The following is a 13,137-nucleotide window of genomic DNA, read 5'->3' on the forward strand; positions in this document are numbered from 1 at the left end:
ATATATAATACTAGTTTCACCTGAATAGTATTAATCCCCAAAACATCTCGGCATAACTTCATTGCATAAATCATTCAATGCAAAATGGTTAAACCAGCTTTCATCATCTCTCAAGGTTAAATTTCTATTAAACCTTTTTGTCTTTTTTGTAAATGTGTCTTAAATTAATGAATTGTGCACCGTCTCAGATGGCAAGACCATACAGAGGATAGTGAGGACAGCCAAAAAGATCAATGGAGTCTCTCTCCCCTTTATCACGTACATTTAAAACACACGCTGCATCTGCATAGCCAACGGCATTGTGAAAAACATCACGCACCCTTCACACACACTCTCTTCACCCTCCTACCATCAGGAAAGAGGTATCCGGGCCCTCACATCCAGACTGTGCAACAGTTTTTTTTCCCTCAAGTCGTCAGGCTCCTCAACACACAGAACTGAACTGTACATAACACACACACACACACACACACACACACACACACACACACACACACACACACACACACACACACACACACACTTACTCAACTGTGTGTTACTGAACTGTTATAAACCTGAACTCAAACACACACTCAATACTCATTTTATTTCATACATATCCATGTCAACAACATCACACATATTATATTATAATAATATTATAACTGTTTACATGCTGTTTTGCACACCTCTTGATTGCTGCTCTTGCTGTTTTGCACATCCTTTTGTTTATTTTTACAAGTACACACTTGTTTATAATTCTCTTTTTCACATTGTACTGTATAACAAATTATACAGTCAGTTTACTGTCAGGTGACCCAATACTTTTGGCAATATAGTGTATTTAATATGGAAGTGGAGCCACTGGATATGACTTTGTGTATCAATAAAAATGTTGACATTGATTAAATCTGCTGGCAAGATTTTTAGTACAGTTTTAGTGTTAGAGTTTAAGTTTAACCTCTTAGTCGTCAGCGTTGCGACAGCGTGACCGATTTCCCGTTGTTCTCAGGTGTTTAGCAATAGATAAAATAAAATAGGACAAGAGTAACCATGACTAACTATACATCATTCTAAAGCTCTAAGTCAAGTCAAGTCAAGTTTATTTGTATAGCGCTTTTCACAACAGACATTGTCTCAAAGCAGCTTTACACAAATCAACAGTCAAGGTGAATGGTGTGCATTTTTTCCTGATGAGCAGCCATGGCGACTGTGGCAAGGAAAAACTCCCTTAGATGTTATGAGGAAGAAACCTTGAGAGGATCCAGACTCAAAAGGGGGGAAATCATCCTCTTTTGGGTGACATCAAGAATGTGATCATAAATCAGACAGACAGACAGACAGACAGATAGACAGATAGATAGATAGATAGATAGATAGATAGATAGATAGATAGATAGATAGATAGACAGATAGATAGATAGATAGATAGATAGATAGATAGATAGATAGATAGATAGATAGATAGATAGATAGATAGATAGATATGTTTGAAACCTTTTTAGATCATGATTTCTGATTTGGAGGGATCTGACATTTTTGACATTTGGCTGGTCCGAAAAAAAAATTGCCTATTTGCAAATACACATACTGTACCTGTGTTAAGTTGGTGTAGTCGGATGCACTGCCACCTCACACCTCTAGGGTCCCCGAATCAATTCAAGAGCTCAGGCTTTGTGTGTGAATTTAGTGCATGGCCTTTTTGTGTATGTATGCAGTTCTCCGGTTTTCTTCCACCTCCCAAAAAATATCCCAGCAAGTTTATTGGCTACACTAAATTCCCAATAGGTTTAAATGAGGGGGTAAATGTGTGTGTGTGTATTCAAAACTCACACCCAGTGCTTCTTGGATAAGCTCGGTATACATGTCTACCCTGACCAGAATGAAGCAATCACTGGAGGTGAGTGTAAAGGAGCCAAAATGTTATATTGTGGGTACTGAGGTTATGGTAAGGTGAGGCTCAGGGTTAGGTGTAGCACAGCATTAATTACAGCAGCAATCATGGGAATGGACGAGCGCGCGCTTGCGTTAGTGCTCGTGCGTCTGTGTGTGTGCGTCTGTGTGGAGCGTGCGTGCGCGTCTGTGTGTGTGTGTATGTGTGTGCGAGCGCGCGCGCGGGGCATGCCGGAAAAAAAACCCCTCTAATATTTAAGTGCAATGCCAATCACGGTTCAGGATCGCTCACCTTGCTTAATGTTATTTCGATTTACTGTATGATATACGCACGAGACTCTGCACGAAAGGCTTGCAATGTGTTGCTTCTTTGTTTTTGTTTTTTTTTCTCTAAATGAATGAACCAGGCTGCTTGCCCGTTCTGAAATGAAATGTCTTATTGCGCATGCGCGTGTACCGGGACGCGTCCTCCGCGCTTCCCCCCCTCCAGATTCTTCTGCAATGTATAAAGAGCCAAGAGAAGAAAACATAACATTAAAATGCACGAACAAAGTGTGCCGATCGCCATGAGAGGATATAGCTGCAGTCCTTGATTCGGAGGCTGTTTACAGAGAATGTCAGGGACAGCAAATGCGGAATCGGAGGGAGTCTCCAAAGTTCAAATAAAAAGGCAGATTAAGACAATCGTGGAAGATTTGGAGAACATCTTGGGGGACTTGAAGGATGTAGCGAAAGAACTCAAAGAGGTTGGTTGTGTCCCTGATGGGACGTGGATGCTGAATGAAAATCGTACCGTAATGCGATGAGCAAATGTTTCTCTGATACCTTCAAGTGGTAAAATGACACGTCTTTAGGAAGGCTGGCGGTGAGGTTCAGCGGAATCAGAGCACACTGACCGCTTTCACTCACAAAGGCCTTCGTCTACTGTATTTAATGCGATTTGTGCAAGATTTGTGATAACGTTTAAAGGCATTGTTTTTGGGCTTTACACTGGATGCCTGGAAATTAAATAGAAATAAAATGTCAAATAATTCAGTGCTTTTTCTTCAGAGGTACTCGTGGCTTTTATATATATATATATATATATATATATATATATATATATATATATATATATATATATATATATATATATATATATATATATATAAACTTCTCTCAGCTTTTTTCTATGAAAAATGTCTGGCCTCACCGGTGTGTCATATGATGATATTTGTATTGAACAAAGGCAAATGGAGTTCCCTGTAGAATAATGAATGGTGACATGGCCACATGGCTGTTTATTTGCTTTCATTTTTAGATCCTTGTATAAAGCCAGTGAATACCAAAAGGAGCTGCAGTTTTTGCAGTCCTGCCACTGTGGTTTGTAGCCCTCGCAGTACTAACGGCAAATATACAGACTCTAACTGAACAGTAAACTTACTTTCACCCTGATATAACTTGGACATCTTGGAAAAAAAAAAAATCTCCTTACAAATAATGATGGACATTGTCCAACATCTTCCAACACTAAACAATAATATACTTATATTCATGCATGAAAAGTTTGCAATTCTTTTTTTTCCCTACAAAAATCCATAATATGTATTCATATATATATATATATATATATATATATATATATATATATATATATATATATATATATATATATAGAGAGAGAGAGAGAGAGAGAGAGAGAGAGAGAGAGAGAGAGAGAGTCTAATTTGCAATGCAGATGTTGCTTGGCTGTTTCTTACTTAGTCAGTGTAGGAAGAGCATGTACAGATCATTGTAGTAGGAGGGCTACAGAGCACTTGTGTCTTTTGTGTTTAAATATAAGTCTAAATGCTGCAGAAATCACAACTTTACTATTATATTCATAGCTCCATAATCATCTGCACGGTAACAAGAGTGGTGTCTCTTGAGCTTTGACATCATTTGCTAAATTCACACATTTATATTTATTTAAAGCATCCTATGGCTCATTTTAATTATATTATGTGACTATTTTGTATTTAGACCTATTTTTTTAAATATACCCTAGCCACAACAAATTATATACTATCACAAGTAGTTAGTGAACACTCCTTATACTCTAAATATTTAAAGGCTATATATATCTTTTATGTTTTTTTTCAAGGTTGTTTATGAGATCGACTCCCTGACTTCAGACCTTCAGCTGGAGGAGATGGCAAACAGCTCAAAGACTGACACGATGAACAGCAGTTCGAGCAGTACCACTACCACTACCACTGCCTCCAGCATTGAGAGAATCAAAATCTACCCTGAAGACACCTTCCTCAGACCTCCATCCATGGCCTCTGGCATGCTCACAGTACTGAAGAGGACCCATCCTCCTCTCCCACCGCCTCGCCTGACGCCAGCCCAAGTCGAGGACCGTAGCAGGAGCCTGTCCTCAGGGAACCAAGCCAAAGAGAACAGAACACTCATGCGCAATGGCGTCTTCTCTTCAAAGCCTATTAACATACCAGGCAGAGATGCAGTACACATGCCCAAAAGCTCAACAGAGAAAGGACTGTCTCTCGTACCCCTTCTGCGGCACAAAAAAAGTCGATGTCCGCAGGTGACACGGGAGCGGGTGCGATTCAGTGAAAAGGTTCAGTACCATGGCTACTGCCCGGACTGTGACCTACAGTATGACATTGACAACACAGATATGCACTTACACAGCAAGCTTTTTGACATGAAACTAAGCCCTATTCATCGGTGCTCCTCCATGGCTCCAGCCCATGTTCTGATGGAAAACGGTGGGCTGACCCTCAGTCACAGCTTTCCTCCATCAACTCAACCTTGTGTGCCTCATCATGCTACTCCAAAACCACAGAAAACCATACTACGAAAATCTACCACAACAACTGTTTGATATATAGATCCCCCTAAGATGAGACATTAATTAATCTTTTAAATATTTTATATAATGAATAAGCACTTTGTACTGCAATATCATATGGATTACATGAAGATAAAACGGCTACGGTGATGGCTTTTTTCATTGGGAGTCCAAAGAAAGTAAGTGATTGGTGAGTACTTTTGTAAAAACAAGCCAAATATGACTGTTGTGGGAAAGCTGGCTAGTGAGATATTATGAGATAGAAGGGAAATGTAAGGAATATAAATTCATAGAACAGTTGTGTTCTGCTGAAGTGTCATTTTTCTTTGTGTATTATTCCTAGGGTATGGAACAAAATATTGGCTAGCAGGTAGTTGAGATTAATGTGTTGAATTCATTTTGGAGGGAAATTGGGCACATAATCAAATAGTGCCTCAAACAAATATTGTCTTAATTGTTTGGAATGGGTTGGACCTGGAAAATGTAAATTGCATGAAGTTAGATGATGGATGATCTATATAGGAACTTTGCATACATGCAGTATATACTGCAAATGAGTATAAAGGTGTATTTGATAATGACCTCAGGTCAGACACTATGGTCATTAAATATTTATCTAGCCTCATTAAATAACTGGTCTATGAAAACTTGGTTCAGGTTCAGGTCACACACTAAAAGTAATCTGGCCCAGGTTGTCTACTAAATGGCATGTACCCAGAATTGTATTAATTGGGTATAATGTATTACACACGTCTTTACCATGTGATGTGTTTTTTTATGTTTGTCGGAGTTTGACGTATGATTAAATCCTGAAGTATTTTCTAGTGATATTTAACTATTGGAGTAACAATGGCCTAATTTTTTACATTCAAACCAAGGAGGGAGATAAAAGGCTTTTTCAATGCTAAGGGTTTAGGAAAGAAGGCATACCCTGGAGCGAGCTGAAAATAGCAACCTCCACTAATTAGAAAAATTAAACAAATGCTTATTATGAAATTTCACTCCAAATTTGCCTCAACCTAAATATCATCTCAAGTGTCAATTGCATTCAGTGTAGTGGTGGAAAGGAATTTAACACTGTGAATTGTAAACCTAAGATGAGAATGATCCACACCTTGTGTTGTTAAAGGGTTACAGAGTTGACATAAAAACTCCATCAAACTTATATGACCCTGATAAAGTGTGTTTATTTCCCTTCAGTATAGAAACCGACTAATTCGGTTTAAATAATAAATACTATATTTTGAAGATTTAAACATACACAGTAATTCCACTGATCATGTTTTATCAATAATCCAAATCACTTATTATTACAAAGCAAAGCATTTGCTCTACCCAGTAGTAAAATGTTTCAGGCAGGGATAATGTCAAGACAGGCTTATAATGCAATATGTCACTTGCACAGACTCTCCTAGTAATCTTAAACAATAATGAAATCTAGACCCAGACAAGTTTTTAAAATGTTCATTGATAACATTTACGGTCTGTAAATAGAGCTGTGTTAGAATGTGTGCTTGATTTCAAGCACAGAGTTTACTAAAGCAAAACGTAAAGGATGCCAGCGACTAGTAATAAAATCACAACCTTATTCAAGGACATGCCAAAACAAAATTGGAACATTATCAAAGCATCAATATGCAAATAACTATATTTAAAGTTTAATGCCTGCCATTACAGTATTTTTATGGCCCAGTGCAACCTACAGATGCTTGATTGGTTTCAGATGTGGGAAATTTGGAGGCCAAGTCAGCACCTTGAACTCTTCGTCATCCTCCTCAAGCCATTCCTGAATCAATTTTTGCAGTGAGGCAGGGAACATTATCTGGCAGAAAGACACCATTAGAGGTGTACCTGATCTGCAACAATGTTCATGTAGGTTGTACGTGTCAAAGGAACTTATATCTATTGTAAGAGCTTTTGGTGGTGTACAGGGTTAGAATAGACATGCTGATCTGTCTGTGGCTACACAGCCCTATATGTAGCAAGCTGAGATGCACTGTGTTCTGACACCTTTCTATAGCCAGCATTTTTTTCCCGATCAATTTGAGCTACAGTAGCTCTTCTGTAAGATTGAACTGGATGGGCTAGTTCTCGCTCACCAAACACATTGTGAGCTTTGATTACCCACGAAACTGTCACTGGTTAACTGGTTGTCCTTCTTTAAACCACTTTTGGTATGTACTAACTACTGCATACTAGAAATACTCCTCAAAAGCTGCTGTTTTGGAGATGCTCCGACCCAGTTGTCTTGCCACCACAATTCGGCCCTTGTCAAAGTCACTCAAAGCTTAGACATGACTTTTTGTTCCAAATTCAATAACTGGCTGTTCAGTTGCTGCCTAACATATTCCACTGCTGGTAAGGTGCCATTGTAACTAGATAATCAGTTTAATTCATTTTACCTGTCCGTGGTTTTATTTCATTTTTTTATATTTATCTGAATTAATACATACCTGATGGTTTGAGCTCCTGGAACTCTTCTTACACTAATGAAAACAAGAAACAGTGCTTACTCAGAATTCACAGTGTACTCTTTAGAGAACATTAGAATATAATTTCATACAAACCATCACTATATTTAGAAAAGAATCCCTATTGTATTCTTTCTGCAAATGTTTAAAATAATCTTTCCCCAGGGTGCTATAAAACAAACTAAAATAGAAAACAGATTTCCAAGTTTACCAATATTCACAAAAGTTATTAGGTCACCAGTATGTGCAAAAATCCCCGCTGGCCTGCGTTGCTGTACTGAACACTTGATATTTTAATGAATATACATTTTTTTTTAGAAGTCACTCGGTCACACAGTAAGAAGTTTCCTAGGCTAGGTCAAAAATAAACGGAAAGTTTAAGGTTATTTGTCAAAATTGCTTAACTACCTATCAATCGATTGCTTTAAATAAATCAGCTCAGTGTGATAGTGGGAGGCTAATGTCAAGATACCAAGAGTGAATCAGACACACTTCTATTCAGTAGTACAGAGAATATGTAGGCAGTGACTTTTATAGCAGAGATGTTAACATACTGAGATTTGTCTATATAGAGCATGTGGGTTTTTTTTTTTCTGACTGTAGTAAAATTTTATTTATTCCATTCTCTGTAATATAAGATAACTGTGTTGAAATGATGTATCTAAATTGGTCTTCTCTATTATTTTAAATCATTTAATGGGCTTTACAGGGTTGTTAACATAAGTTCTCCTTTTCAGAAACGTGACATCTTTTTTATTATAGAGTGGCATGGTAAAGAAGCAGGTACAGTTACCACTTCATATGTTTTCTAATTTGATCCAGAGATTGAGTTATCATCTGTGTGGGTTTCCATGTGGTCCCTAGTTTTCCTTCCTGAAGTAAACAAATGTGAGTGTGTGTGTTACTGGTACGATGGACTCCCATACAGGGTGTATTCCTGCTTCATGCCTAGTGTTCTCAGAAATCCTCTCTGGTTCTGAAACTAACCAGGATCAAACATTTACAGAAGATGAATAATTATTTCATGATGAAAATACTATCATTCAAATCGTAATCACTGTGTAATCAAGATATCAATCAAGGTTGGTCATATACCAGTGTTGCTAGGCAAAGAGTTTTTAAAATGTAGAAAAAGACACACATTAGTGTTGTTAAATAATTTAATGGAATATATGGAATAAGACTAACTAGTAGTATTTACAAGGAATAGGATATGGAAATGCTGCAATTGTGCCAAAAATGTATTAAATGTTATTTGATAAGACAACAAAAGTGTTTGTAATGCAGATGGCACCAGGGAAAATTCTGGTATTCTGGCATTCATAAATAACAAAAATTGTAAGTTCTGCTTTGTCAGTTGTGTGCCCTCAATTTATCTAAAAGAGACATCTAATAAAAAAAGAGATGCTTATAATGTCAGACAGTCTTTTTTGTAAAAGAAAACCACTTGCTTTAAAATATATTTGGTAGATACTACTGACCTCAAGCAGTGTCTTAAAACGCCACTCAGGATTTTGGATCGAGATGCGAAGAAGAAGAGATCTAAGTGACTTTGAAAGAGGGTTCATTTTTGGGGCACAGATGAGAGAAGCTTCACACACAACAAATGTGTTGGCTGTGTTTCAGTAGGAGCAGTGACTGAAGTGACATTTACATTGCTGTCTATAGGAAAGGCATCAGTAAATACAGTTGCAAATGTATACTCCAAAATAAGCAATTCATCAATATAATGTTCATGCAAGGAAAAACAGGAGAGCAACTGTTCCGGAGGAGAATTTTGGTGCAGGTCGTGATTAGACTGACAATGAGAACTGTCAGTTGACGACTGCATAGGATGGATATTACAGGGTTTTATGTGAAAAACTCTTTGTTACGAAGACAAATGCACATTTTATATTTCAGAGGTGCAAAAATCCATAGACAGTGGACTACAGAGATGTGAAAAAGTGATATTGTCAGATGAGTCATCCATAATCATATCCGGCGAACCTTTTTGTGGCAAATGAGGGGTTTCAGTGGATCTGTTATGTTGTTCCTCTTAAAGGGAAGGGTCGCTACAAATCAATAGTAAATTATTGTATAAAAAATAATTAGTATAAAAATAGTATAAAAATTGATTTTCACATCAGTGTTAGGAAGCTCTCTTTCTTTATTACCATTACTGAAACACAAATTCAGGGAATATTCTTGAGAAGAATGTGAACAGTCAAATGTGCATTGAATCTCTTCTGGTGGCATGCTATATTTTCAGCCACATTTGTATGCATTTCTAACTTGCACGAGTTGATACTGATCTAAATGTATCTAAATGGAAACGAAGTATTGTAATTCTTTTGTAACATGACAGTTCTTTGCGTGTTTTTATTTGTTGCAATATTTAAATAATGCAACAAATAATACTTTTTGGTCAAAGTAATGCAGGCCAGCCATTAAGTATGTGAGGCACAAAACCATTTATATGGGAACATAAATCCCTATGGGGGAAAAGAAAGAAATGATGAGATGAAGCTCTGACATGGTAAGCATTTGCTGCTTTATGGCTTTGTGTGATGAGTTCTTAACATTGAGTAAAACAGGTCTTTTTTTCAGAGGAGTCCCTAAGACAGAGCAAGAAAGAGCAAAGCGTTAGTGGGGCTGTATAATACGTGTCAGCATATTCTTTGTCTCTGTTGGCTCCTCAAAGAGGCTGTCAGCCATGAAGGACTATAATACTGAGTGCCCATCTAGCCATGGGTGGTAAGCTCTTGCCACACTTTGAGTGGATTTGCATTTTTTTGTGTTGCTATATTTGCTGTCAATGGTTGCGTTAAAGCTGGCCATTGGGTGAGATTCGGGGGGCATTGAAACCTTTCACGAACCTTCCTTGAATACCACTTTCTTCTATTTCGGAGCATTGAGGTATTGTGATCATGAGATCAAAATGAAGAACCCTGTTTTCCTTCTCCTGTATTTAGTTAGATCCTAACGAAGTTGAATTGCTCTGTAGAGACTGATACTTGTTATTAGTTTGTGGAATGCCCCTATAAACTCATTTGATAAGTGTATAATGAATGCACATAGATGTCAGAAATATTCAAATGGTAACACTAATACTGAAAATGTTTAAGAAGTTCCTTTGGCTTAACTAACACTGTGTTAGATTATGTATTTCTGCTAATTTAATAACTATTCATTTTAATGACATTTGAATTGTGGCTGAAAGTGTTCTTCTGATAGGTATGACCTGATGTATTGAAAAAATATATGCCTTGCAAATGAGCAGCGTTTATAAGTAATATCTGAAAGCAAAATGCCAGGTTACACAGGATGCAGCAGCTGTAAATAATGCCATGAAGATCAGACACCTCAGCTGTTCTTTCAGAGGTAAACATGGGAACAACAGAAGCTCTTTACTAGAACAGCTGTATCAGCTGGTTTAGGGCAGAGGCTTGGTGAGGCAGAAAGAAATTGTTCAAGAAATTGTCAAATCAGGGTTATACCAAACATCTTCTCACTCTCATGTACATGAGATACTTCATCATATGAAGAATAGATAAAGAACCTTTACATTCTTTTGTTTTTCTTCATTATTCATTTGCAAATGTAGACCAATGAAGGACAGGCTTTCACAGTTTTGTCATAATGGAAAATAAATAAATGTGTCAAAGCTGAGGTGAATGCTCTGGATGCATCCTTAGAGGCAACATACGTCACTGGATGCACTTCTCCCCAGAGTGGGAGGAAAAATCAATATCTTTTGCCATTCTCAACCCACATACCTTATATTTACTGAAAAAAACCTACTGTACTTGCTAGAGAAAGAGAAACACAGTGAGATATGATTATCAACAGTGTAAAAGATACAATAATACAAATTGTATACTTTATGTTTTATAACAAGGATCTTTTACATTGTATAAGAATTTAATTACTGTAAGAGTCATGACAATTTTTTGTTCTTAATTTTTTGGAAAATACAAAATAACAATGGTGGTTTAAAGGTTGAGGTTAAGACTAAATTCCTAGGTCCCTTTACTATCGACTGCCTGATTTTATGCTTGGACTGAATTCTGCCTCACTTGTAAGTCACTTTGGATTAAAGCATTTATGAATACAAATTAATCATTATAAAATCAAACAAAATCAATCACATCAATGCCACATGAAACATTTACAATGAAGAATTGTATGAGGTTGCAAGTATAAGAAATATTTTAACCTATGACTGAATGGCAGAAGCTCACCATGTTCATGATGACATACATTAATGCACACCCAAAGTGATTGGAAGGGGGTATGAGGAGAATTGGTTGCTCTATGTGTGTTGCTCAGTGAAATTACCCTAAACTTAATAAATGTGTCCAGATGTAGTGGCTTATTCCTGCACCAGGGCTCAAACCAGTTTCTTTTTACAAAACCGTGAATGTCATGTCTGCCAATCATAGACAGACAGACAGACATCACTAGACATGCCATTTTGTACATCACAGGGGTAAAATCACAAAATCATGATCATGCTTCCAAAACAGATAGAATTTCTGGGTCACTGGGCATCAGCATGTCCCTTTGGGCTTGGTTTGTGGGCTTAGTATTTTTGAGTAAATAGTCCCCTAGGAACATTAGTGAGCTTGTAAGGGAGAGTTCAATTCCCAGGCTTGTGCTAGAATGCAGCTGTTAGGTCTGTAAGCGAGACTCTTAACCTTCAGACTGAGGAGCTTTATACAGTACTTGGATTATATTCTACCTCACTTTGGATAAAGACATGTACTAGATGAATGCATTGTGAAATGAAACACAGCCAATCACATAAATGCCACATACGTGCTGGTATAAGTTCCCTTACCCAGCATGCAATGTGTACGCTCACATACCCTCCATTTTACCAGTTCTCCAATTTTGTCTTAATTGCAATACTCGCGTTAAAATATTTCATTTATTGTCCCTACAGGTCCTTTAATGGCTGAAGAAATACCATACTCCCTGCCTGAATTACATCAGAAGTCTCGAAGGCTTTCGGATCACTACCAAAGGCCGCATCACGGACAAAGAAAAAAGTACGACAAGCAAGGATACTCACCCGAGCCATCTACAATCAGATAAATCATAATGGCCAAAGGGTATAACATGTTTGTTTCAGAAACACATCCGTGATTTCAACAGATAGATTTGTAAACAGAGAGAATTGCAAAAAAAAAAACTTTAAAGAGAATGAGGGAGTCACTACAAACCTTTTCTTTTCCATTCCAACATTGTTTTATTTCTGTAGCAGAGATCCAACAGTGACCTGAAAATTTATTGTAGCCTAAATAGCTATAATAGAGAAAAGTGCTGTATTGTTGCTGCTAAAATTGTGAGAACATTTCATAGGGTCTACTTTAAAGTAATGGCTTTATATTACATCTTATCTTATAATTAGTATCATTTTTCAGTAATAATTGCAATGCCCTTTCAAATATTGCCTTTGAATGATAAGGGTAACCTCTGGAAGGTATAGAGAAATGTGCATTAAAGTGTCGAAACACAGTATATGTTTTATAAAAAAAACAAATGAATAAATAAAAGTTTTAAAGAAAAAACATATATATAAACAAAAGAACATATTTTTGATATTTCCTGAAGTGATTTTAAAGATTTTCTGGATGTAAATCACTGCAGGGCATTTATTTAGATAATTTATTTATGTATTATTCCGAAGTATAGGAAATGATTAAAAAAATTTTCGTATATGTTGTGGGTGTGGTTATGTGTGATTGTATTTTTAATAATTAAAAAAACTGATGAATTTGGTTTCATGTATACACTCTAAAAAATTATTATTTGAAATTCTCGAATAAGCCTGTCACGCGTTCTGCTCTTTTAATCGAAACACATAATGCTTTGTTCTAAAATATTTTATAACAGAACTCTTGTAGACCCTAAGACAAGCATTTGCATCTGATGACTAATATCACAGTTCCATATCCAGAAATATAGTGTTGT

General features: G+C 36.8%; 1 protein-coding gene across 4 annotated transcripts; it reads left to right on the forward strand.

Moving 5' to 3' along the window:
• The first annotated feature begins 1,638 nt into the window (after nt 1-1,638).
• On the forward strand, nt 1,639-12,719 carry prr16 (proline rich 16). Of its 4 annotated transcripts, none has more exons than XM_083553359.1 (3): nt 1,639-1,882; nt 3,998-4,898; nt 12,107-12,719. In XM_083553359.1, exons 1-2 carry the CDS (start codon nt 1,847-1,849, stop codon nt 4,739-4,741), a joined length of 780 nt encoding a protein of 259 aa, XP_083409485.1. In that variant the 5' UTR covers nt 1,639-1,846; the 3' UTR covers nt 4,742-4,898; nt 12,107-12,719. The 4 variants fall into 4 exon arrangements, with proteins under 4 accessions (XP_083409485.1, XP_083409484.1, XP_083409482.1 ...); XM_083553358.1 differs by having other exon boundaries at nt 1,829-1,882; nt 3,998-4,887; nt 12,107-12,674; XM_083553356.1 differs by lacking the exon at nt 1,639-1,882 and adding an exon at nt 2,351-2,621 and having other exon boundaries at nt 12,107-12,674.
• Nucleotides 12,720-13,137: the final 418 nt, after the last annotated feature.

The sequence above is a fragment of the Silurus aristotelis genome, assembly GCF_946808225.1.
Source record: "Silurus aristotelis genome assembly, chromosome: 11".
In the NCBI taxonomy this organism is placed as follows: domain Eukaryota; kingdom Metazoa; phylum Chordata; class Actinopteri; order Siluriformes; family Siluridae; genus Silurus; species Silurus aristotelis.